Source organism: Ooceraea biroi, chromosome 11 (genome assembly GCF_003672135.1).
Source record: "Ooceraea biroi isolate clonal line C1 chromosome 11, Obir_v5.4, whole genome shotgun sequence".
NCBI lineage: Eukaryota > Metazoa > Arthropoda > Insecta > Hymenoptera > Formicidae > Ooceraea > Ooceraea biroi.
The window spans coordinates 13,281,186-13,308,699 of NC_039516.1; the positions used below are offsets into that span (position 1 = coordinate 13,281,186).

The window sequence follows — 27,514 nt, forward strand, 5'->3', positions numbered from 1 at the left end:
AGTCATTTTTCCAGCACACCTGCTTCACGTCGATGTAGCATCGAACAATATTCGATTAACGAACAAACGTCATAATTAAATGATGAATTGTAGATGTTTTATCGTAAATGCGTAATGTAGCAAATGGATCTGGAATGGTAGATAGAAAGAAATGTTTTTCACTTCTCAATGATTCTTCACTGATCATTTTTATCCAACGAACCGTTCGTGCCACTTGAAGTTCTTAAGTTAAATCCTCCAATTTGAAGGACCTCACATGCGATTGACATTCGTTATATGGATTATTAGATTCAATTATACACGACCTCCGGCATAATACGAACAAACATTATGGTCCAACGAAACTGTCCAGGGAATACATGTATCGTCTGGATGTAGCGTCGAGTGGCGATATTACGGTCAAGCTGTATTGCGTATTTCAGAGCTAATCGTAACGTTAAAGCATTTTAGCAGGGAATGATGAGTGCTACTACTGAAAAGAGGTATTACTTGCTCTACTATAATTCCCATTCAACTAATAGCACCGATTTCCAGAATTTTTTATCTAATCTTTTTAATTATTTTAATTATATTTTATTTAAGACAGACTAGATGATTCATGTACTGTTACGCGCGTCGTGAGAAAAATTTGATACACGGAGAGACCAGTCAATTTGTGCGGGAATTTTTAACCGAAATCATCCTCCCTCGACTACAGACAATCACGTAGCGGGATCTTATATTCTCGTACGTTACGTATAACGAAACATCCTATATCATGCTGAAATTTATTCACTCGTAGAGAATGATACATATGGCATCTTTCTCTCTCTTCTCCCAAGCTTTAGATCCCGAGGGATCCCAGGATCAAAACCGGAACGACGCTGTCCGACTTATGAGGAGCACTCGGAAATGTGCACTTGAAAAAGCGCGTTCGCAACACCCAAATCTCCGTGCAAGCGGGTCCCCTCGGTAAATTACAATGTCGAAATAAATAATAAATGGCGCGTGGAGTAACTTGAGGGAGGCTATGCATGGACCATATATGGGGAAAGTTCGTATCATTTCGTCCCCTTCTCTCGCTCCGTGATCGTACATAATAATGTTCCGATCAGGACTCGAGGATCTGACTGTTCACCGAATAACAGGTAGCGGAACGTGTTACGCGGTTTGCCGCCGAAGGCCATGGCTGGGATCAACATCGATAAGCTCGCGCTTTATCCAATACCTGGGGGAGCTTAAGCTGTTCCAGTCGTAACAGGCTCGGACTTCGGTACGCCTTTGCAAGCTGCTTTCATCAGCGAGGCGAGTACCATGAACCAAGAGTAATTAACTTAGGAGCAAGAGCAATTAACTGACTCGCGCGATCCTGTGAACACTCGGTTCGTTGTACATATGCCTTCAATCGCTGCTTAAATCTGGATGATTACTACGACTCTCGTCGAGATCGTCAGTTGCCAATTAAATCGTAGCTTTACGCTTCGCAGCGAGAGAGCTCTCGGTCTCATTCTCTGGTTTCCGTTTTAACACCGAATTATTTGAGTCACGAGGCGCTGTATTTATCTCTTGTCCAGAATCTCGTTTCCTCGCTTCAAACATTTACCGTGAAGATTTCTCTTGGGCCGATTTCGTTAAACCAGGCGAAATAATGATTTTCACGAATCGCTTTGGACAGTGACAGATTTTAACGAGCAGCTTAAGGACACCTTGCTCCTCCTTTTTCTTCTCATGCAGTAGAATAATAATTAAACGATTAAACGTATTTACTTATCCTAAAAAGGTTTAGATAACACGGCAGCGGTATTATCACGTAATAATTATCTCAGACGAAAAAGCGGAAATTACGTTTATCTCAACGCTGAGATAATACGCGAATATCCTGAATATTACGAATTAAAAATAAATTCCGACGTGCACGTCGGATTCGGGGAAGACTTTCAAGATCCGCAAATAACCATTGGTGTGACATCACACGGTAACCACGTGCGTAATTACGACTGGATTACAGTGAGGCGACCTCGCGTTTCTTAAAATAACCGCGCGGAACGAGCTCTCTTTACGAGAAGGTACTTGAAGGAAGGGTTTGTCATTAACAAATCTAGCGTCTCGAGGGCGTCGGACATGACTTGACGAAGACTCGAAAGTTTAAACCAGGCGTGTCTTGCGCAAAAAGCATATTACGTCCACGCTGAAATTACGAGACGCGAGTGGGTGTGCCGCAACTGACAGGAATTACGTTTGTCTCCCTTTTTTACTGACGAGCAGGACGCGTGTAATTACAGACGACGCGCATCATCACGTCCTTAAGAAAAGGACCTGCCTATAACTTACAACGTAACGTGAGTACGACGTTGACGACCCGTGTAGAATTACCGTCCTGCCTTTTGTTGTATCGAAACTTTCGCCGAATTAAAGCCCCGAATAATTACCTAATATTCAAGCTGCGAAGAAAGCACAGAACGAGCCTCTTCTAATAGAGAAAGCTTTGTTACAAATTGTTATAAATAGAAAACTGTATTTCTAAGTTAGTTGCAGCAAAGCATCTTCAAAACTTTGAGATAATTAATAGGACCAAAGGTATGTCAAAATATCCTATTAGCAACATAAAAGATAATCGATTGAACGTGGTATCTGCTTATCGAGGTTGTCTGTTAACTTTGAGGAATCCTGTATGCTCGGTAGCTTTCAGTTTCGAGCGGAATTGAAATTCCGCAAGACCCTCGAGAAATCGTGGAAGCGTCGGAGGAGACGTGCACGAACCCTATTATCCTCGACAAGTTTCGCGATGTGACCAACCACCGCAGCGCGTCCCAATTGGCCGTTCCCGCATTCTTCTTCACGTCGCCGTGACCATCCCTGGCTGTCCCCTTATTACCCCTATACAAGTCGGCGAATCCCGCTACGCAGTCGACCGCATACACCGATTTTAAAAGTGCTTATTTGCCAACTTTTTGCAGGCACTAGCGACGCGAGATACATCTTAAACATTTCTGGCATGCATACGAAAAATTCCTGGAAAGTATCCGCGAGATATTCAGGAGACATGACGTGGGAGTAAGATGGACATGTATTGGCATATAAAAATACTACATAAATAGCGACGCTAAGAAGAAGAAAAGGATAAATATACGCTACAACAGGACTAAAATCGACTGCTTCTACTTTGCTGCTGTGCCTGAATGGAACGCGAGTGAAAATTGAAGATTCAGTACGAACGTTAAAAGCTCTCCAAATATACGGTGAAGAGATGTATACAAGTTACCTTCGCGGTACAATAAAACTACTCGGAGAAGCGTGGAAGAAATCCGTTTCCTCGCACGGAGGGCGAAGTATCTAATATTTTTTCTTTATGACAAGTATAAACAAGGATGCAGGTCAGCGTAAATAAAATTACCATGAGGAAGATATTTTAAACTGGAACAAAGGCATTCAATCATGTATAAAGGGCAGATGTTCACTCTGGAAATTTCCAATTCCCGATAACACGAAAAATTGCCGCCGCAATTTTAAATTCGTTCGGGTAACCGAGCTTAACTGATTGCGGTAGTAAAATACGAGCTACACCAATAAATGCGAGAATATTGCCACAATAGTCAATTAATGTGCAGACAAAAATAGAAATATGATATAGCGTATAAAAATAGCAATCTACTGTAACCGTGTAACGTTCCGTATTTCACGTGTTTCACGTGAATAAATGAGAAGATTTATATATCTGCAACTTTTCTCCTGCAGCAAGCTACAGCATGACTAATATACGTGTTTTTCATCCATCGTTCCACTTCAGAGATCCATTAAAAATGGAATGGATCCTAAATCAGGATATGTCTCCGGATAGTCAACAGTCGCGTATTGGCTAACTACATGTTTGCGTGTTTTTCGTGAAGAATAGCGTTTCCATTACAGTGCATGCAGACCAACTTCTTGCATTGTAAGATTCGATCGTTGCGTTATATGGATCCGCTTGCGGCAATCGGACCGGCGATGTCAGTCGATCGATCGGAATGGAGCAGAACGCGGCATGGAATCGCAAATAAATATCGACTTATCCGGCGGATTTGCGAGTGGATTCGTGAAGCCGCGAACAGATCACACTTCAGGGCTTTCGTCGCGTGACACGCTCCAAAATAGGCCGCCGGGTATATCATTAGGTAAGGCTCCTCAGGTAGTCTCGCAGGTATCTTGTCGTATGATTTTTCCCTTATTACAAAACCATCTCAAGCGGTACTTCGAGCTTTTCACTCTTCCGGTTCTTCTCTTTTCTTCTTCGTCAATCAGCTAGTACGTCAATAATTGGCGTTAGATGTTTTCATGGACATTACGTATTTTTCAGAGAACGCTTAATCCGCGGGAAATCCGCTTAACGGATAACGATATCGCGCCGATCTCACGTGAACGCAAATCCCGGAATGCAAACAGTTCAGTAATCAAGGAAACTTTGAACGATAATTATTTAGGAGAATTAAATTAGCGTTTCAAGGGGACTTGCCGACAAGTCTGCAGTTAACTTGCTGGTCTTATAAATATATCAACGCGAATTGTCAACTGGCAATTTCTGGGTAATCCATCCGTCTGATGCGTAAACGTGTAACGTTACACCGTATGTCAGTTGCACAAACACGGTGCATGAAGCACCTCCATCGTGTCTTGAGCGAGTGACTGGGAGTTCATTAAGACCACGAAGTCTTGTTTTGCATTACTGTGACACAGATGCATCATCAATACTTGTACGTGAACGATTATCTGCATATTATGACAAAAGCATGAAAGCCTGAGACTGTTTCGTATGAATGAAGCCATTCTTCGTCTCTTATGGAACGTTCAATCTGCCGATGCTAACGTGAAATTACTACAATCGGACTTTTGCCAACGAGAATGTGAGCTATTAACAATTATAAAGGTGTAAGCGGAACAATAGCTCAATTTTTATTATATTTTTTCACTCATTTATAAAAAGGAGATTTCCGAGATTTCTCCATAGTTTTTTTCCATCAATTAATAGGTTAGTCTTTGAACATTATGGACTCTTATAATAAAATCTCTCTTTAATAAAACTCCTCTGATTAAATTGCTGAAAGAGCTAATGGAAATATATGGGATTTTTTGCAAATTCCATTTTACTGACGCAGAAACAGACATTTCAGTCTGTTTATTTCCGATTTAGTGCGGGCTGTTTACTCGCGTCACGTCAGATTCGTCAATTTTTCCTTTCGCACAGCTGTAAAACCTGTTTCCTGCGGTTGTGTCACTCTCCCAGTGCTTTCGATATTAATGTCGTAAAATTGTTTTATTATTCATGCGTCGGCCAATTCTTCGTGCCATTCTCTGTATATCGCGTCTCCGAATCAGCGAACCGCAAAAGCGGGCCACAATAGAGGGTTCCCTCGTCTTCTTTCCGAATCTCACGACCCAATACGAATGTATACGTTCTACTATCATATATGACGTACATGATATACATGACATATTCAAAAACGCTTTTATACATATTCAATACTTTTTCTTTACTTTGTATTACGATTTCTCCAATATTTTCTACTCGTATTCTCATGTCCATAATATCGTATATGTAATATTTTTCCGATATTAAAGACATATTAACATGCCGATTAAATGCAATTAAATAATTCAGAATGCAAATTCAGCTCTGCGATGCTTTTTACTTTACGTTACGTGCATAAATGAACTTTGAGAACATATTTATCGTTCATTTCTTTTTGCTGCTAGTTCGATATTTATCTAACCGCGAAAGCATCGCTAATAGGGATTAATCAGAGAGCACTGAATTTAACATGAAAACTCGAAAAGTGAAAGGATTATGTTAACCCCGCATCTGCGTCTTTGTATCTTTACCGTCAAAGGAAGTGAGCTTCATCATGAGAGCAACCAACATTTTCGCGCAAATTAAATGAAGTGCAAGGCAGGCGAAATAGCGGAGTATTTAGCGGCGAAGTACAGCGCAAGGGATATACGATGCAATTGAGAACGGGCTCAAGAATATCCTTAACTCACAGTCTGACCTTTAAGCTCAAGTTTAACAGGAAGTCGGAGACAAACCGCAGCCTGAATAACGCAGAGAATATTGTAATGCTGTGTAAGCTTAATGTTTTCCCTTTGTATTTATTTAAGCATATAAATGTGTCCGCAACGATGGAACACCGAAATATACATGATATACAAATGTACATTTCGTACGCTCTGATATGCCTCTGCCGGATTGCAACATTTCATTAAACATAAATGCTGCATTTGCGTGCGTCCTTCGCGCATTTCCCTATATTTGCATCGCTCTATCACTCGCTTGAGTCACTCCGCAATAAATTCATAATTGTGACACGCATAGAAACCGTAGCTCGATTTATTTCTATTCGGACTAAAAGGAGTGTTCTCGTAAGAAACATCGACTTCGTACTCTTCAACATTCTTAGGAATGTAATATTAATTTTAATTAATAAGAAGATAGTAACAGAAATAATAAAAATTACCGGAAATCAATAAAAATAAAACAGACAAAGGAAACGAGAAAAGAGCCAAGAAAGGGAACAGATAAAAAAGAGCGATATTTTTATTATATATTTATGAATTTCTCTGTTGGGACGCTCTTAATAATTTCACGGCAGATCTCGGTTCGAACTCATTAGAGAGAACTATAAATAATTCGCAATAATACGATTGACTTTCCGAGCGCCTTCAGGGCAATGAGGCTCTTCCCTTAATTGTTTGACCGCCTTCCGCGCTATGTTGGTTTTATCATTATTCTACCTCCGCAAATTACGCCTATATTAATCTAATCGAACACGCACACTATCCAACACGCAGAATATTTTCATCGCCGGTGGTCGGAAACCTTAACGGAACTTCCCCTCGAATGCCGCAGGGTATTGAAATGTTTCTTGAAGCACTCGATATCGCAATACATGGCGATGTCTTTCAATCAACGATTGTGCTTTGAACGTCGCATAATCATTGATAAGACTTGAAAGATACAGACACATCAGGCGTGTTTGATAACACGAATGTTCGAATTTCGAGCATTTTTGTACAATAGAGAAACTTTAATAAAGATTCATCTCATCTCGGATAACTGATAACTGTCAATTTGATATGATTTGAGTTTCACGTGTATGCATTGGTCATCTTCATGATCAATTGCTCGAGCTAACGTTCTTCACCTATCAATTCAACTGTATCTGTCAAATTTGACATAATGGTTAACAGTATATCACAGAGAAAACCATTTGGATTTGATACATGGGGATATACTCTGTAATGCGACTTATAGCTGACGCGGTGTCGTGTATTGTCATTATTTAAGCATGGCGACATGCAACAATCCGTAATAGACGAATTTATTGTTCATGACCGTCGCATTTCATCATTGTGGTCCACTTTGCACGTAACAATCGGATTGTTACGTTGATAACCTTGCGTTAATATGTAAAATTGAGATCGCACGTGCACAGACAGCCACGAAGGAGCAATATGCGCGCAGTGCAAATATTGCCCATAAATTCAAAATGTAGCTCAGGTCGAATGTCGGTTTGCCAAACTATTCGATCGAACTTGAAAGTTCCAGGAACTACATAGCGTTACAGTTCTCCGTTCGCTTTGTGAGGTCAAATGAAATTATTGGCAACTTAATATGAGAGAAATCTTTGGGTAAATTTCTGTTAATAATAAAACCTACAATTTTTAATAACCTTCATGTATCTCGTAATGTGTATCTCTTGTGTTTTATAGTTTTATGAGTACACATTCATGGTCCTTTTCGTACATTTACAGAAAGATTCTAGGAACAGATATTTCGTGATGTGCGCGACATGACCTTCTTTGCCGTATTGATACGTCAGCAGACATTATCAGTCTGTAATGGATCCTTCGATACTCTTGTCGGTTCGTTCGCAATCGAACAAATTGCGAAATTCGGCGTTCCTCAGCGGCGTTAGGTTGCTGATCGATTACCGCTGCTGACGATTGCCGTATCCTGACAATAGGTTGGAGGGTGAAGCACGAAAGAAGAAGTGTCGCTTGACTGACCTACTAATACACCATTAATTAAATGACAAACAAGGGTGCGTCGAACCATTCTGTGTGATATCGTGTCAATTGCGTTACATTGTGATTTTGTGGATCGGCTCACGCTCGATCGTCCATCGGCCCAACCTAATAAACCTCCACCTCTCATAATGAACTTTCGCATGACTTGCGTATCCAACAGAATAGCAAATGACGCAACAGCGTCGCGAAAGCGATTCGATTGTGCCATCTATTTTTACAACGAGCTTCTTGCAATTAATCCTGTCTTAACAGTGCGATTAAACGGCAACCAATATAGTATATAAAACAACCAGTATAAGTATATAAAAGGAATTCTCTAATCGAGAAAAATTAGATTTGGAAATGGATTGGAATTTCTCTTGCAGTTATTGTAACAATAACATTTTTTTATTCGATTGGGAATTGTGCCTTGTCAAAAATACGATTGCTGTTGCGCGTCTCTATCAGCTTTCGTTAATAAAATTGACTGAGGACGTGAGGAAAGCTTTATATTAAGTCAATATGCACTGCCAATCGAATGGGCGAAATCCCCTTTGCATCAAAATATTGTCAAACCTCGTGTTTGCAACGCTATCGAGTATTGCACCCGATAATAACAGTCGATCCTAACCGTTATTGCACGGTGGACCGAAGCGTCAGAACATTTCCTGACATATTACGGAGAGATAATCTATCGTATGTGCTTTCCGTCGTACAAGCTCATTACAAGTGCATATCTTGACAGAATAATTAATGCTTCGTGTTTCGAAGCTAATAATCGAGAAACGACTGCCTTGCACGCAAGACAATTAAAATTACTGGCATTGTACAATATTGACGACGGCAACGGCGATTGCGAGAAGAAAAAACGCGCCTTCTCTCGCGATATTAGACGATGATTAATTAATAACGCGTGATATATTTCAGATCGGAGTGTTCTGAGGGTCGGAAGAAACGCAGCTATACTCAGAGAGAAACGGACAATAATCCAGGAGGCCACCATGGAAATTCATGTAAGTAATAAATTACAAACATATTGTTTATTTATCAAATTGCATGCCAGAAATGTAATATTTAAGTTTTATTGCTATATAGAATCTCGGTATTTATTAATTTTATCTTCACTCTCTCTCTAGAGACATGTGTTTTTCATGAAAAAGAATTATCGCGAATTATCACTTTATCAAGCTAGAAAATTTAATTTAGAATGCAGAGATCCAAATTAGATGCATATGTCTTGTTGTTTTATACATCTTTTACACATGTAATGATTAATTTGATTTATTAATACTAATTAAAAAGTAATGTGATTACATTCTGATACTGCGTTCTGTTCTATCGGAGAAAAAGACACTTGTAAATTACTGTCGATGAACGAGTCTCGCAGCAAATAACCGTGCTCGTATTCACGTTTTACAAGCGGATACTGCAGGTATTTTTGCCACAACGAAATTTAACGAGAGTTAAATATGCGTGTTTGGCATATTATATCCGTTACGTCAAACGCAAATTCAAAAATATAAATATCATATAAAACGGTAATGCAAGTTTTATCTCAAACAAATTTATTTATCTAGTTGCTTTAATAAAAGGAGGGATATACAAACTAGGTAGCTAAAATATGTTGCGCAAAAAGCCGAGCTACATGCGTATTTAACGTCGACATGGCAACGCTTTCACTACGTCGAAGCGGGATCTTGGATTTTCGTACATCTGCACCAAGCATATTTACTGTGTGCTTCTGCGAGCACCTATAAATCTACACGGCGAAGAGATAATCCGCTAAATATACTCGTTAAAGACTCAATCGGTGGGGCTATCAGCAAACATCGGCCACGTTTTCCTTGGCGCGCGCAGTGGAAGATACCGGAAGGGTTAGCCAGACTGGTATTTACAAGCGAGTTCTCAGATAGCCTTCCACGTGGTGCAACTAATTTCATTTTCTGGATTCACTCCACCACAATGACAGAGAAATTTCCGATACAACTCGGATTATCGAAGCAGGATAGCTTATGAGAATTCCATCCGACTGGCAACTTTTGGAGATGATAATACTTTTGTCCTGCATTAGTTTCTGCTAAGTTTGTGCTGATAAGAATACTTCGCCAAAGTAACGCGTATAATTCTTCGCTGAATAATATTTCGATAAATAATATAATGATAAATAATATAATAGAGAGAGAATTATTTGTATTGTAATTTCCGTTTTAAATACCTGTTTATTCTTAAATTTTATTCCTGGGAAATTTGCGAAACGGTTTTTAATGCTGATAACGCGATATGAATAAAAATGATTCCATTTTCTTTAAATTACTCGCGAAAACAGAATTACTTAAATTGCATAGTACATAGTAATGAGAGTATTTTAAATATCAATAAATCGAGAAATCGATATTAGGAAGCTTTTACCTGAAAATTCGGCGTAACAATTTTTAAACATTTTCTTTACAGACATGTTATCCAAGATGTTATTTGTTAGAGTTTCACGAGGTTTTACTTAACCGAGGTTGCGACCACAGTTACCTCAAACTATTTCGCGAATAAAGCGGCATTAGACCATTTCATTGCGAGAACCATGTACAAAGAAAGCTTCACTCAAGTGGCTTGTTGACCGAAACAAGTATGCTATTTTCAACTCCGTTACACTCTCGTTGCAACTCACTTCGTTCTTCTGTTCAGTGGAGCCGAAAGTGCGTTACTGCAATGCGTCATTTCGCTCGCAGTAAAATTTCCGGATGTTACATTAGCTTCGATATCGATCCAATGCTACATTTTACCGACAAATAGCTCTCAACCTTTTTGTTAAACGCTAATTGTCGCGTAGTTCATTTTTACGATTTTACTTTATTCAAATATGATACACACTTGCAAGAACTCGAAAGAACTTTTACAAAGCATTTGGATTGATATCTGACGATCAAGCTTTCTTTCTGTTCAGATACCCTGTAATGTTTCTTACCTCAAAATTTTTATTTCTCATCTTGTTCAAGCGAGATCGGGAAGATCTTTTTTAAAGCACAATGCTTTTTGCGATATCCGCTTCTCATGATATCCATGAGCTTTTAACGCGAGCGAATCCAGCGAGCTTTTTCCCTTTCCAAGTTCGTTCAGCCGTTCACGCCTGCATACGTAATGAATGTAACCGCTGGTGCTTTTTCCTTGTCGACGGGGAAGCTTACCCGGAAGTTTCCGCATAGGCTATAAATTGCTGTCGTTTCAAACGATAACAGCCGGTGCGTACAGGGATTCCATAATTTTCCTGCTTGGAGAAGTACATTCGAGAGCTTGCTTTGCTGCATCCACCAAAGTTGCCGCTTTTCAGGTAAGATTTCGCAGAAGACTTTGCAACGAGGCGTTGCGGATTACGTAATAAAGAGAGATTCCGCTAATGCTATCTGAGATCCGATAGGAAGAACTTACTTCCGAGGAGAACCGCACGTCGATCTCGAATCAACTTGAAAAGTGCAAGTCAGGGTGCGGGTACGTCGCAAGTTACCGCGATTTCATCCTTATCCCCTAACTTTCTGATGCGGATAAATAATCCGATTGCGCGCTGCTCCATTTTATTGAGGTAACACGAAAGCAAACGTCATCGTTCAATTATTTGCTTTCTCTCGCTGTTTCTTAGCCTGCTATCTTTAATCCCGTCATTTATCGACGCGTATGTGAAACTCGGGGGTTGAAACTGCGTTCCATAGTTCAGAAATTCCATAGATCCGGCGATACGTTGCGTGTGATGTTTATTGCAGCGCGCTATTTATTGTGTTTGCTACAAAAGCTGTTGCTTTATGCTATGCAGAGAAAATTGTTGTATTGTTGGAGTAGCAAAAGTCCTATGAAATATCGCGAATATTCCGTGACGTACGTGTGCGTGCTCTGAAATTATTTTTCTGTAACAGTACATATTCAAGAAACATTTTCGTGAAATATTTTCAGTTTATTCTCGCCAAGTATCCGCGCTATGAATTTTGTAACCCGCTTCCCAAATTTAAATGGAACCGTGACAGTACGATTCACGCGATGCAGATCATCCGCGAGCGGCGGCCAAATTGATGTCGGAGAGGAGCAATATCCCGTGCGATATTCCACGGGGATGCGAGCACATCAAGTACATCAGTAGTCGCCGTTATTGATGGCCGTCGCACCCCAAACGTTTCTGACAACGAGCTGACAAGTGTCCTTTCCGTTCCGGAAAAGTTCCGGAGCTTAAGCGAAATCCTGGTCTCCAATAGGGAAGTTGGCCTTCCGTGGGGAATGACCGTTCATTTACTACCCCGAGAGCAGCTCCCACGACGTTATACGGGCGCTCGTTTACGTCATATGTGCTACAACGAAATACGAGGGTCCGTTTTCGCCTACTTGTGAGGTTGTGAGATCTACAAGGATATGAAGGCGCTCCTCAGGAATACAGGCGCGCATTTTCCGGAGCAATTTGCGTCGTTCTTTGAAGTGCGTCCACACGTGAGACACTTTTCCTTAAACACGAAATTATGCGCGAAGCGACGCGTGAATAAATAAATTCTCCTGCACGCGGTATACACAGACGGAAAAGAGTCTGACCCGCGACGCGATTCTGTCGGACAAAATCATCATAAGCCGAGAATATCCTGAAATATATCTCGCAAAATGTTTTCATTGCCTTTCCCATTAAATGTTACGCAAATTCTTCAACGAAATAAAAAGCAGACTGAAAGAAGCGAGACACGTTTTCGCTCTCAAGTACATATTTCGAATTAAAGAGTATTCTCATGACTCGATCTCCCGGATTCCTCACATTATTTATTCTTGCAATTACTTGTGCGTGCTGGAGACACCGGTGACGGCGTTTCGTACAATGTCGCGCAGCATCGGAAGTTAATTATGCCGGCAACCACGCAAACGGAACAGTCTTATGGAACTGTCACGCGCGAAGGGGGTGACTTGGCGCTCCTGCTGGAGGTTTATGTGCCTCCACGTGTTCGTAAACGGAAATGAACCCGCACGAATCGAGAAACCTGCAACGGCGGAAGGGGGATGCTCCTCGCTGCGCGGATCCATGTTATCTGCAGAGTTTATTTCGAGCCAGCGACCTAGAATAATCTGTGCCCGCGTTTTATGGGATCTAGTGCGACGATCTACACGCGGCAACGCGGGAAAGTCGGGAAAATAAACGATTCCAGCGTCACGCTGCTGCACACCTCCGGGATGGCTGGCGAGGGTGGCACGAGGGAGAATGCGCGGCGAACTATAAAATCGTTTCGAAGGCTTCCCAATGAACTTCTACGAGCCGAGCGCTTGGAGGAAGTAGCCGCAAACGGTTGCATTTTCGCATTTCCATAAAAACGAATCTCCTCTTGGGAGACTGCACACGTGTGAAGTTGCTTGCGACTTGTGCACGTTTTTATGACATGAACCCTTCAAAACGATAAAGATTGTGTAAATCTTTATAGCGATTTCTGACAAGGCAAACAATTATTATTACAGTTAATAACAAACTTAAATGAGCTAATATTATAATATTATGTGCACAAATTATTCATATAAATGTTATATTAATATTCAATTTAATTATATCAACGTAATATACATTGTATAATGCGGAAATTTTAATACATTTAACGGCGCCGTTTTACATATTAATATTGCTATCTGATAAACAACAGTCGTGCACCGCCGAATTTAACAATTGCTGATTGGTAATTTTTAAGTTTGTTCTACGCTGTGACGTTTTGTAGAGAATAAACGGAATTTTCAAGGAGGAATGTCCATTGTCGTAGCATCGGAAATGCCGTTGCATGGGATTCCCGAGTGTCGTCGAAGGGACGACTAGATGGCGGAAAAATGCGCACAAAATACATAATGAAGCGAGAGAAAGCGGAATGAGCACAAGATAGAATAAATGTAAAATAGAAGGTGGAACACATAAATTCACTCTGAATCTTGAAGCTTACAATAGAAGCACCGATGTTACGTAATATGGAACGCAGCATACGAGTGTAATCGCGAACGTTACTTGAAGAAATCGCGTGAACTCTGCACTTAAAAATTATACCGCGTACATTTCGAAGAAATATTGCGACACAACATTATTCAATCCATAAACCACTACTCACGCAAGTTCAAAAAATTTCAAGAACTTTTCAAAGCTTTCTTTGTAAAGCATCAATGCTCGAAACCGCATTGCTGATTTGGAACGCGAGATTCTGATTCAGAAACGGTTGCACTATGTTATATTATATTATAACTTACCTCAATACACATGTGTGTTACGTAATATCGCGGGGATTTATATAACTGGATAGCACATTTGGTCCGTGTAACTTGTGTCCCGCGAGTGCAAGTCGACATACGACGCCTGTAATTCAAGAAGTGGCTCGACCGGAGTTTAAAGACAGCATGACAGCGTGACAAAGTGCATAAAACGCATGTTCGTGTTGAACGTTCCACATATTACTCCAAAAATCACAAGTAATAAGAGAAACGGAAAAATAATGAACGATTGCAATTTACGACAAATATTTCTATGTTCTAGCACGGTGTATTCTTTCTTTCTTTCTCTTCAAAGCGCGAACACTTCTTTCGAGTATAGGAGTAAAACAGAACCAAATAAAGAATGAATTATCTCTCTCTAGCTATACAAGCTTAAAAACAGCAGAAACGTGAATAAATTCCGAAATGTTCTTGCTCGAAATGAAGATTTGCTGGGAACAACGATAAAATGTACTGTACATGTGTAAAGAGATTTATATTGAGGAAAATACGATTCAGCCGATAAGCGTTTTACTGTGTCACAAATCTTTTTTACCCCGCCGGAAAAAAGCGAATCGTGGAATTTCACGAATTTTGTAACGGGAAAACTGCAATCGGAAAAAAATAGATAAAACGATGGAGTCGAAGATATGAACCCTGTCAGGTTAAAAATCACAAAGGCATCGTTTCGGAGTGAGCTTTTTACATGGAAACAAGCGTGGGTTAACGTTTTCCGTGCATTTCTACGTTTCAATATGCCAGCTCGATGCGCAAATTAAATACGGAGACTCGAAATATTTTTGCGGTAGATGGTTTTAAAGCACACAAAATTGTTTTATTTAACTAGTTTTTATATTTGACAAATTTTACATTTGAAATATAAAAAAGTTTGTAATTTTTGTTTCGGAACAAACATTTCAGGGAAACGTGTGTAATGTGTCCATCTCATTTGCACGAACTCGTGAAATGGAATCGTTTAGATCATTTATGTCCGCAACTCGGTAAATTTCCAAGGACTCGAAAATATAAATTTCTGAAATACATGTAGGTTTGTATCTGCCCTTTCACCCTCTTATATCGCAAATAAATCGGGAAAGAAGGATAATACTTTAAACCAGAGTGAAATCGCTAAGCTATAGCATCTCCTTTAGGAGTAATTCCATATTTCTGTCGATAAATCCATTTCGTAGATAGTTCCAGCGTAATATGTTATCGTCTCAGACGTGAGATGCGGTTGGTTCGTTCTCGTTCGATGAACGTGGACTTTCTCAACATATTGTTTCCGACAACCATATATTCATTACCGCCAAATTAGAAACATTTCAAATGATATAATTCTGACACAACTTTCAGGGGAGAACATCGCGCGTGCGCGAAAATGGCAGAATAAAATTAAACCCGGAAATTCGAGTTCGAACATCAGCTGTGCAAATGATTATTTTTCGACAATTACGAATATCAATTCATATTTGCATTGTCTCACTTGTTTCAGAGGAATGCAGATATCGACCGGATCCAGGAATTGATGTATAAAACGCTCCACCTGGAAAGCCAGCGTTGTAATAATGGGAATGTCGTGACAACAGGCAAGTATATTACAGAACGATATATTGAAAAAGTTATACAAGAAATATGCATACCAAGAAAGTTGGATGTCAGTGATACCTCAGTGAAAGAACGATTGCGATTAAATATGCAGATTATCAAAATTAAACTATGTTCTTTCGGCAAACGATCTTGAATTACCGCACTCGCCGCCTGATTCGTGTTAGATCATTTATAATCATTCGGTTCGCGCGTCTCTTTTCGCGTCACTTTTGCAGCGAATATCATGATCGATCATTCTCCACTACCGATTTTCCATTTTAATTAATAATGTCGTATTAGTTGCGCAGAGAGAATACAACATACAACTAACTATCAAACGCGAACCACAAGTCATTTAATTGTAATGCAACGGAACGTAATGAATTTCGGCGATTGAACTGTAAATAATTAAAATTTGTAATGGAATCGCGAATAATTGTATTAATCATTTCGCTGCCGCATGCTATTAACAGGATCTATTCCTTATTTTGATTCGATTGATATCCATGCTGAAATATTGTTATCATTTATATGACATCTTGTTATATTGACGACGATGCTGACCTCGCAATCGTAACTGTATTTCTAAATTGAGAGATTTTCAGTTACTCCACTTCCGTCACGTAATAAATTAAATTTTCAAAACTGTCTCGTGTCTTTGCCTCTACATTTTGAAAACTGCATTTTGTAATCCGGTGCCTTCGCCGGACTCGTCGCGTTCTCGATTGGCATCGCGGAAAAATAAACTCTCTTAGGTTGTCAATTTGCGGAGTGCATTCAGGAAAACCCAGGAATAATGGAAATTGTGCACGTTTACACGTGTCGCGGCTCACGTTTTGCGTTTCCGCGCGCGTATACACGCGCTTGAATAAACAGGGCGCGTTCATAGAATGTCTCCGGTGCAATTAATGTCGCAATTAATCTCGCATCGTGATGCCGACCCGTAACTCCAAGCAGCTCGACAAAATCAAACGTAAAACTAGTGAGCCAATGGCAAATACATAATTACACCTGTTCCATTAAATTCCGAATCTGCGCGAGTTTTCGCCACAGCTTCATTTATTGGCGCCTTCGTGTCAATAGAAAGTTACACAGGACTGCCATCAAACACGCGTGTCAATGTCCCACGCCATTCTACTCATTAAAGTCAGTTATTTCGTTATTTCAAATTTCCCAATTTCCACGCGTAAATCATTTGCAGGTAATAAGGCAGAATAATTAAATGCATTCGATAATTTCACGGAAAGCTTTGCGTTTTACAGCTCGACACTCTTCATTCAAGCGAGAAGAGTGTTTCAGCGTGAAAAAGGCTTAAAATAAAGACTGGACTTGAAATGAAGATAGTTGCGAAAAAACTTTGCTAAGTTATTCCGCAACGACGCTTTTAGACGCGAGGAATTTAAATACCGCTCGGAAAAATAAAAGATTCACGAATATGGTTCTGCCATATAAATTATAGTCCACGCAGTTACCACCGCGTTAAAAGCTACTTTTAACTCTTTATAATTCAGCCGCTTTACGTAATATACTTTTTCCACCGCCGTGCATAATTTATAACGTCTAAACCTTGAACGTTATACTCGATAAAACAACGAAATATTTTTTATTAGCCAGCTGTATACCTCTCATTCAGAGCATAGTGAAAGTCGTGCGCTTCTCAGTATTTATCTTGAGCTCTTTTTATGCTTTGTGATTCTAATTCTAATTCGGAGGATCAGAGCTTTGTGTCTCTCAATTTATTTAACTTGAAACTACAAGCGAGAGGAAACCGCTGAAAGCGCTCTTGACAAACACGTCTCTTCGGGCTTGACGTCTTTAAATCGATGGGGCGCGCGTCGTTATTCATGGAGTCTCAACCCCGATATCATGAAGTTTCGGTCGGATTGACGAATTTTGACTCGTCTGTGTAGATCTAGTTAGTCAAGCAAAGCCAATATCCGGTGCCGATCGAGAGGCAGTGCACGACTTTCGATGCGGTCTACGTAATGCATCGAGGGGATGAAACGCGTAGTAGAGCCGATGTAGTATACATAATACGGGACCGCATATGTATAATGAACAACGATAATACCGGGTATGCGGTATTGTCTGGCTTAAATGCGGTAGCCCGCTGGCTGCTTCGGCGTTAGCCACAAGCATACAAAGAGAGAGAGAGAGAGAGAGAGAGAGAAAGGGAGGGAATGGTGAGTACGAGCGCGCGTGATACACACGTTGGAAATGACCAAAATGCAATTCCGCTCGCGCACATGTCCAGGACCTAATGGGTTCCTTTCCTGTGAATCGCTGAAAGACCCAGAACGGTCCGCGTCGAATCTCACACTTAGCTTTGAACGCCGGACAATCCCGCCCAGCGTCATCCACCGAGGTGCGAATTACGCGACTATACTCGATGGCCTTGCTTTGCGACAATGAACCGGACTCGCTCGAGGTGGCACAGCGTATTTAGCAGCAATAAGCGGAGTATATAATCGCATTTCCCCGTGTATCGCGTGCTATCGTGCACATCCAGCGGGGAACCCATTATTTCCATGGCTCATTGGAGCGCGATCGGAAGTGGACGCCAACCGATGCGGCAAAATGCGGTGCAAAGTGCGACTCGCTGATTATACACTGCATTCACATATATCTGAATCCGCTTCACGGATGTGAAGCTTCTTCACGGTGCAGCGAAAGATGCAACGAATGATATCGTCAAGTTATAATTGAACGTGGACGGCAGAGGAGCAAGTTCTGGAAATGAAGCTTTTTAGATCAGATACTTTCCCGGCGTATCTTCGTTGCGCTAAAATACCTTGATGCGATCTGTCCAGGATGGTGCCCCGAGATTTGGGACGAGATACTGTGCTGGAACTCAACGCCACCCGGACAACTGGTAGTTCAGCACTGTCCCTTTTACTTCGTGGGTTTCGACGGTCACGTATGTATAATGGCATTCTGCGTTCGTGCCAAACGCGATTCTTTCATTGCCGAGTTGACCTGCGAAAATTTTTCAGAGAGACTAGAGAATAGAGAAACCGTTGACACGAATAATGTGAATCTTTCGGAAGCTGCTGCGCGTTTACCTCTACGGCGGAATTTCAAAATGGTGAAGTCACGGCCGGAACGAATTAATATCGGGATTCACTTGGAGCCCCGCGAGAAAGTTAATTGGATTAGTTTTCCCAATCTAATAGCACCGTTCTGACGTAAGACTCTCGCGGATCGGCGATAAAGTCCATTTTTCAGATCCAGTTGATCGAAATTGAAAAGACTACCTTCGACGATCCCGTTCGGTTGGATAGAAAGTTCGCCACGTGCTCGGATGAATTCGGATCCCTTTTTATATCGTGGCCAGACTTTATCGCAACGTCATCTCGATTTACAACTTCTTAACGACTGCGTCCTACCCGCCGAACGATTTAATTTATCAAAACGATTAATTAATTTATTAAAATTTTTTTAATGAATTTCGGAACAAGTTGTCAAAGATTTTTATCAAGGAACTATTAGTGGCAACTTGAGTGAAGTTTTTAAACTATAACGAGCTTATGTTTCAGGCATTTGCATCGAGGCAATGCATGTCGAGTGGTCAGTGGTATTGGAACTCCAAGACTCAAAATACATGGAGCAATTACAGCCAGTGCTACCCGGAACAACTCGTCACCGTCTTGATGAATATAACGGATATGCAGGCAAACAACGTTACTCTCCTAAAGGTAAATGAGAAGAGAAGCCAGCGAAATGCGGAGGGGACGAAACGATTCTCTCCCTCGTTAGGAATTCAACCAATCGGAACAACAAATCTGGACATCTCGCGGCTTCATCGTTAGGAAAACGGACGGAGATGAGGAGATCGATCGGAATCACACGGTGACGTGACGTCAGTTGCTCTCCTCACGGGGAAACGAGAACCATAAACGACGTTCTGTTCGCCGAGGGGGGTGTCGCGACGCTTTGCAGAGCGGGGGCGATCCGAGACATCGGCGCGGAGTTAGTTTCCAGACTTGGACGATAATGAATCGAGCAAATGAGCCAATAGCTGCGTTGTAATCGTATTATCGGGGCGGGCGGACGGAAAATGTTGAAAAGAATTTTCCCCCGAGACCTTTGCGCGCTTACTTTAAGACCGACAGCTGTAGGGCGAGGCGCTTTCCCGTGCAGCGTCACGCGCGCAATGAAACTTTGGACGCTTTTGTTCCACAGTAAAATATTTTTTTGCTACTTACTTTTTGTCTCTCTTTTATTAATTTGATAAAAAGATATATACATTTGTCACATTTTAGAGAGATTTGTTACAATTAATCGTGACGTAATACGCTTGAAGCGCAAATTGATACCACTGTGCGATATTATATATATCAAGCAGATTTGCGAATGCAATTTTCATTGGGAATATGTACAACGATAATATTGTTTGTGTGCATAAATCTAACGGCTCAAAGAGTTATATTGAGGAGCTTTCGTAAAGTACCGACAAAACCATGACAAAACAGACAGTGATCCCCTTAAGGAACGCAAAGCTAACACTACGAGTATAAAAGGGAAAATATATGACACAAGGAATATCGTTAATGTATATATAGCAAGAAACCGTAGTAAAAGAGATAAAAAGAATTTACGAGTAATAAACTAAGGACTTTCTTACTTTGCACTTTTCGTAAAGATTACATTCACGACAGCAATATATTGTTCAAGTACATCGATCGTTATTGAAATTATTTAAAAACTGATATTGTCACTTGCAAGAAAAATAAGATTAATTTATTATTATTTTTTATTATTTTATTATTAGTCTATATTTATATTATACAACATTAAAAAGTAAAAATAGTTATGTTATAAAAAGACTTTATTCGAGCGAATTTAAGGTGTCTTCAAAATGACGTCTTTAGCGTCTAAATATTGACGTCTTATAATTAGTCGCCGACGTCATAGACTAAATCAACTAAAAATAGACGTCATTATGTCGTCTTCTGACATGATTATTCTGCTAATGTGACTTTTCACTTAAAATGTAATTGTGCATTGCAGAAATTCTTCCCGGTTGTGAAGACCATCTCAAAACTTGGTTACACGATCTCGCTGTTCACTCTCATCATTGCGTTCTGCATTTTGGCTACTATCAAGTAAGTGTAATTATGAAAATGTAATCTTTATACATACTCGCAACGCGGCGCCTAGTTTACAGTATTCCCAAGGAATAATTGAAAAACAATTGAGGGTTTTGCGGAATGGTTCAAGATGTTCCATTTAAACGTCTATTTTACATCTTTTATCCTGAATATGAAACATTATTCTCATGATGTACAATGATAATTTTAACATCGTGTTAAACTCTGTTCATTAAAGGATAATAAATGTTTGTGCTTTGCTTGCGCCGATGCGGTCGCAAGCGCAAAGGGATATTCCATCAGTAGACATTCCAATGTGATACAATTACATACATTAATTTCGAAGTCGGAATTCGGATCGGTGTTGCGCGGCATCGTCGATACGGAATCTCGCACCTCCTAATCGGCGGGATTCGCGTTGCCACGTTCAAGTTTGTCTCCCATCGGACGTAGGAAATTGCGATGTCCACGGAATATATTACACATGCACCTGTTCGCCTCGTTCGTGATGCGAGCCTTCATGGCGCTACTGAAGGACATGCTCTTCGTGTACGGCATCGGACTGGCGGACGTCCTCATCAAAGACGGCGATAATTACTGGCTGGTTGACGAGAAGGAGAACAATTGGCACTGCAAGATGTTCACCAGTCTATGGCAGTACTTTATCCTGGCCAACTATTTCTGGATCCTGATGGAGGGTATATACTTGCACAATCTGATCTTCCTCGCGCTCTTAACAGACACCAATTCCAGTATCGCCCGTTACGTCGCCTCCGGATGGGGTAAGTGATTAATCTCACGAAACCGTCATTAATCACTATGTGCACAGTCAAATTGCTGATGTTAGATTATTTATTACTCTGTAATCTCTGCAATTACATGCATGTTAAGTTTTCAGTTTTAAATCATTTATCATTAAAGATTGCTGGCAATTTAAATTATGAAAATGTTAAAACCTTACCCAAAATCCTTAATTCTCCTTCAATTTGTTTCTAAATCTTATCTTAACAGCATTTATAAGAATTGTACAGTTATTGAAATATAAAATATGTGCACGGAAAGATAGAGAGAGGATAAGCAAATTATTGATGTTGATTTTTTCTTTCTACTGATTTCTTTCTACTTCAATTTAAGATTTAATTAGCGTGGCTATAAAAAGCGTTAATTTATCAAGACGAATCAATAAATTGCCTTTACTAATGATTAATCAAGGCGGAAGTGTTTTTCCTAGTAAACTTTTAATTTAGTTCTTTAATTTAGCTCTTTTAATACAGAAAATTAAAAAACATGGAAATCAAGTTTTCGCTAATAAAAGTTACGCTTAAATGCGCATGTGATGAAAGATAAAGTATAAGTCTGCCGGTACAGATTTCTTTTGAAACATCCTGACATTTTCAAAAAGCTTCTCTATAGGGAAATATAGAATCTACAAGTTCTGAAAATCACATAATTTTATATTTACATCGAATGCGATAACAGCAAAAGTTGCACAATGAACGAGACTCATTTTTTAGGTCTGCCTGCTGTGTTTGTCTTACCTTGGGTAATTTCGAGGATTATACTTGAGGATACATATTGCTGGACGACCAATGTAAAACCTTACCTGTTTCTGTTCATACGGGTACCAACGATGGCCACTATTCTGGTAAGAACCTTGTAAATGACAAGTGAAAGGCTCTTGCATAACTAATTCAGCTGAAAACTAATTTCTCGCTTCACCGATCGTATTAGATCAATTTCGTGCTATTTATCAACATCGTGAGGGTACTGCTGATGAAACTCAAGTCCACCATGTCGGAGGAAACGGAAAGATACAAGTATGTTTTATAGAAATTTTCAATATATAATTTTTAATATCAAAACATATAATACTATAAATGAGAATAATGTATAAAGTATGCCATTATTTATTATTTTATCTTTTTCCCCGGAAAGGCACAAATACGCGTGTAAAATTATTTTATATTGTATTTTGTAATCAATTATACATGTACGATACATTTTAATATTCAGACGGTGGGCCAGAAGCACGTTAGTCCTGGTGCCGCTCTTCGGAGTCCATTACGCGTTTTTCCTCGGGATGTCATATAGCATTGGCATGGATGAAAACGTGGAGGCCGTGTGGCTCTTTTGTGATCAATTGTTTGCATCTTTTCAGGTAAATTACGCAATATATTATAGCGTTAATTTATTTTACTGGACGCTGCATTGTGTCTTAAAGACAAGCGAGCGTCCTTAGAATTTCAATCTAGGATTTCTTAAATAACATTCTCTGTATTTCCGGAAGGGCTTCTTTGTGGCGGTACTTTTCTGTTTCCTAAATGGCGAAGTGAGGACTGAAGTGTCGAGGACATTTCGTAGCAAGTGGCCGCGCATCCGTGGCATACGATGGGGCCCGAGGCAGTCGACACACTCGGTCAGCACATGCAGTTGCAATAACGTCTCAAAGTCTGGCGATCGGCGATACTCAAGAATGCCCAAATGGTGGAAGTCCAGTTGGAAGACGCCGTCCTTCCTGTTCCAAGATCGCAGCATTCGTCGGTCCACCCACTCGATGGCGAGTACACAAGGTGTCCTCTTAAGTCCTACGTCGTGTCCCTCCTTCCGTTTTGCGTCTCGCTCTTGTCGTCGCTTTTAATATTTAAAATGTAGCCACCGTGCTCTCGTTTCTTTAATAAATAATCAAACGAAAGAAGTCGCGCTGGCAACTGAGACGCTACATCTTCGAAATATTTAAAGTTTAAGAATATTGCATGAATTTCCTAGATATTGTCTAAGAAATCCGTCTGAGAAATTCAAGTAGAGCGATTATTTAATTTTGCAGAACTCACTTTGAAACTTGAGTTAGGCACCTTTTTTGATAGCCACTTGAATAAGCACGAACTACAAGCTTCAAAACAGATATTTTGTCTGCGCTAAAAATAATATCACGACTCGATACGTCTCAAGGAAGAAAACGTCGAGGAAGTTTTGACGTTCGAATCTAGAGTGACCGAGTATTCGTCACCGACAGAATTCGTGGTCGCGACGTCAGGATCAATCGATAGCATGTGAGGCAAAGAAAAGCTCACTGAATTTCTCGCGGAATCCCATCGAATCTTTGCGAGTCGTGATGCAGTGCACACGACACATCTTTACAAAGCAATTTTTCAGATGTTGGAACGAGAGGAGGTAGTTTAGCGAGCAGCAGGGGCTACCTAGAGATTGCCGGCAACGGCCAGGTGCCGCAGCCGACGACACAGAATCAACACGCTCATCAAACGTCGCCCCTCTGCAGCAAGTACACGGATCAATCGCTGCTCTCCTTCTGCTCGAACGTGAGTGCCTTCGTTACGCGAATATTGGCGCCACGTCTCCAATAATCCCGGTAATCCAGTTGCCGATAAATCTTTCTTCCTTTTTCATCGCGCCTGCAATACTCGACTCAATGTCTGTAGCAGTCACGCGCTGAATACGAAACTATAGAAAAGAAAAATCATGAAAAAAACAAAGTTAACTTAGAGGCAATATATCTTTGAGAGAGAGAAAAAGTATTCTTTCCCCCTTATTTGTTACTATTTGTTCTCATGTCAAAGAAACATTCGAATGCTGTGAGGATCATCTGATTGCATACGAAATAAAATTTAATATGATTTTTATACGATACTTATGTGCTTGATAAAGTCGCAACTGAACACGTAAATGTTGAATTTCCTTTAAAAAAGTTTTGTTTACTCAATTAACACGATTCTTTGTATCTGGCAGATGTCGGAAGCGTCAGGGCCAAACATCGATAGGATCCGCGACCAGCATCGATGGAGCGACTCTGAATACTGTCATCTCGCGTACGAGTTGCACAATCTGCAGCAGCATCATGAACAGCATCCGTGATAGCGCCCGGCTTTTCACGCCCGATGGAAAGAACACGTGTCGCTTGTCCGTAATAAATGTATACGTCCGAACAAATGTGGTATTCTCCAAGAAAGAGAGCGGACTTGAAATGTCAGGATGGAACTTTAATTCTGACCTAAATTCTCGAAATAAAAGAGAAAAGAAACGGAGGAGAATAAGAGCAGAGGAAGAAATTAAAGTCTCTATCCTTTCCCTCTGGTCCTACAGTAATCTAAATGGAGATCGAGTTACTTTTATCTTCTTTTATAGGGATATCGCGTGTGTCGTTTACACAATTCTCCGTGTCTCCGTAGATCTCAATTCGTGCGAGTGTATGCGTATAATATTGTACAGCTAATGTTCGATATCTTAGTACTTTAAGGATTTGTCGGAGCGTACTGAAACATCCGACTAAATCCTCGACGAGTTTCCTCAACGTTTCGAAATACAGTGTGCCAGTTATCACTCACGCACGATTCCATTTCAAGAAAACGTAAAACGTCCATTATTCACGACTTTCTATTGCACATTGTTGTATAAATAGACAGCTAGTTAAATCTCAGTGCGCCAGATATATTACAAGAAATTCTGCCGTCAATTATCCAGCACATTTGCAACTTTTTTTAACAAACGTCATATAAAAATAGTATTATATTTTCAAACTTTGTGTAATCTATTTTTACAGCTAAGGGAACTTTTTACATTCAATAGAAAGCTCAGGTTAACGGATTTATTCCTTTACCGCTTATCAGAAACATATATATCAAAACACATATGTATGTGTGTATATACATATATACATCTTTTAAGTCCTGACACAGATATCTCTACGAAAATTATATTATATTTATATTTATATATTTAACATCTAATTTGTAAGGTTACTAAAATGTTTAATGTATAGAAGTAGATATTTGGAAATTTCTAATTAAGAGACTCGCATCGATAATGCTGCGTATATCATAAAGTGTTATCAATTTCAAGATAAGACTATCTTTTTTCAAAACTTAAGCATTTAACTTGATCATTTTATCTTGTAAGCTCTCTTATTACGTGTATATATACATAAATGTGTACATATATATATATTTATATATCAGAACACCAAGGTGCGATACATAATGTATAACGTAAACTACGTGTCAACAAATTTAATGTAAATTATGACAAAATAAAGAAAAAATCAGTGCGATAAATATTTTATTATTCACTCTGATAGAAAACTAACTTTCAATTTCCTCTATATATCATCTATTATCTACTGCATTGAAAAATAAGGACAGTATATACAATATATTTTTGTACATATATGTATAGTATTCGTGTATATGCATAATACTGTACATGGAAATGCCGCTGCGCTTATAACAGTCCCTTCATCGAGAACGAAGGTACCCAGGAAGGATTATCTTTCAGATTATCGTACTTCAATTTGTTTACAATGATGCTGGTCACAATCTTTTCTACGTCGTGCGTCTGTCCGTAGTAATCGACGAACAAGCCTTCTGGGTCCACCAAATATATGATGATAGTGTGATCGACCTAAAAAGTAGGAACCACGGTGACGTAAAGTTGTATAATAATATAATAATTCAATTAATTATCCATCGTTCGTGATGTACTAACGATATAGTCCTCATCTTGGTCTTTAGGACCGTTGCTATAGTAGACTCTGTACGCTTTGCAGGCTTGTCCTACTTGCTCTATGCTGCCGGTGAGGCCAATAATCTTATCGGAGAACTCTTTCAGATACTTCCCGACGACGGTGGGTGTATCTCTCTCCGGATCCACCGATATGAAAATTGGTTGTATTTTGAAATTGTGCTCCTTCTCTGCAAAGATAGTTACAGTAGTATTAAAACAAATTGTAATACATATAGTTAATTTAAATGTGACACTCACCAAGATTATTCACTACGTTTGTCATTTTCTCGATTTCATCGGGACAGACATCTGGACAGTGGGTGAACCCAAAGTATATCATCACCCATTGTCCTAGGAAATCATCGGATTTTACCGTTTTCCCATTGGTATCTATCAGCTCGAATTTGCCACCAATCTTAGCCTTGCCCAATTCTCGTCTTCTTTCCTTTGCTAGAGTCTTATCTTTTTGATCTCTCAAATAATTCAAATATAACAAAATGCCACCACCTATGACACTGGAAATTAGCAGGTTTTTCCACGTGATTGGCGGTGTTTTAATTTCCTTCGATGGTTTCTTTGGTACAGCAGATTGTTCACATACTCTTGAAGTATTTATATACCTAAACTGGATGAAAAAGGGAAATCATTAACTTAATTTGCAAAACTCTTAATACGGAAAAGTCGCATTGTAAATAAATGTCTTAGAAAATTACCTTTGTTAAAACATTGCTCGGATTTTTATTTAATGACAGAAGAGATCTTAATATTAACGTTGACATTATTGTTCCTTTGGAAATGCAATTTTTCACTGTCAAAAGACCGCCTCAGGTTATGTTGCCGGTTTCATTCGCAATATGCGAGAAACTTGTATCTCTATTTTTATGCTGTAGATGTCACCACGTGCCAGTACGAAATTCGAATCTCCACTATTAGCCTTTGTATTTTATATCTTTGCGCTATTTAATTAATGTTAATTGGAAACGGCGAATTTAAAAATTGTACATGCCAGAATGTCGTTTTCTTTATCCCTTTTCTCTTAGATAATGGAAATAAAATAATCTTAATGCAAAACTGCTTAA

The 27,514-nt window shown here is 39.8% G+C and overlaps 2 protein-coding genes across 6 annotated transcripts in view; one reads left to right on the top strand and one right to left on the bottom strand.

Annotated features, from left to right (window-relative positions):
* The window catches only part of LOC105275377 (secretin receptor), a 41,058-nt gene extending 15,076 nt beyond the window's left edge, over positions 1 to 25,982 (top strand). Inside the window, exons 4-15 of one of the 5 annotated variants that reach the window (XM_011332171.3) lie at positions 8,944 to 9,029; positions 15,737 to 15,830; positions 18,642 to 18,748; positions 19,368 to 19,526; positions 20,842 to 20,936; positions 21,354 to 21,703; positions 22,436 to 22,566; positions 22,653 to 22,738; positions 22,935 to 23,079; positions 23,209 to 23,491; positions 24,075 to 24,238; positions 24,666 to 24,791. In XM_011332171.3, coding sequence (XP_011330473.1) covers positions 9,018 to 9,029; positions 15,737 to 15,830; positions 18,642 to 18,748; positions 19,368 to 19,526; positions 20,842 to 20,936; positions 21,354 to 21,703; positions 22,436 to 22,566; positions 22,653 to 22,738; positions 22,935 to 23,079; positions 23,209 to 23,491; positions 24,075 to 24,238; positions 24,666 to 24,791 — 1,752 coding nt within the window. In that variant the 5' untranslated portion in view covers positions 8,944 to 9,017. Of the gene's footprint in view, positions 1 to 8,943; positions 9,030 to 15,736; positions 15,831 to 18,641; positions 18,749 to 19,367; positions 19,527 to 20,841; positions 20,937 to 21,353; positions 21,704 to 22,435; positions 22,567 to 22,652; positions 22,739 to 22,934; positions 23,080 to 23,208; positions 23,492 to 24,074; positions 24,289 to 24,665 lie in introns of those variants that run through there. The other 4 variants (XM_011332174.3, XM_011332170.3, XM_011332173.3 and 1 more) reach the window with 4 other exon arrangements.
* On the bottom strand, positions 25,977 to 27,314 carry LOC105275376 (protein SCO1 homolog, mitochondrial). The gene is made up of 4 exons (XM_011332169.3): positions 27,149 to 27,314; positions 26,694 to 27,060; positions 26,418 to 26,623; positions 25,977 to 26,333 (listed from the first exon to the last, which is right to left on the bottom strand). Exons 1-4 carry the CDS (start codon positions 27,212 to 27,214, stop codon positions 26,154 to 26,156), a joined length of 819 nt encoding a protein of 272 aa, XP_011330471.1. The 5' UTR covers positions 27,215 to 27,314; the 3' UTR covers positions 25,977 to 26,153.
* Between the last annotated feature and the right edge of the window lie 200 nt (positions 27,315 to 27,514).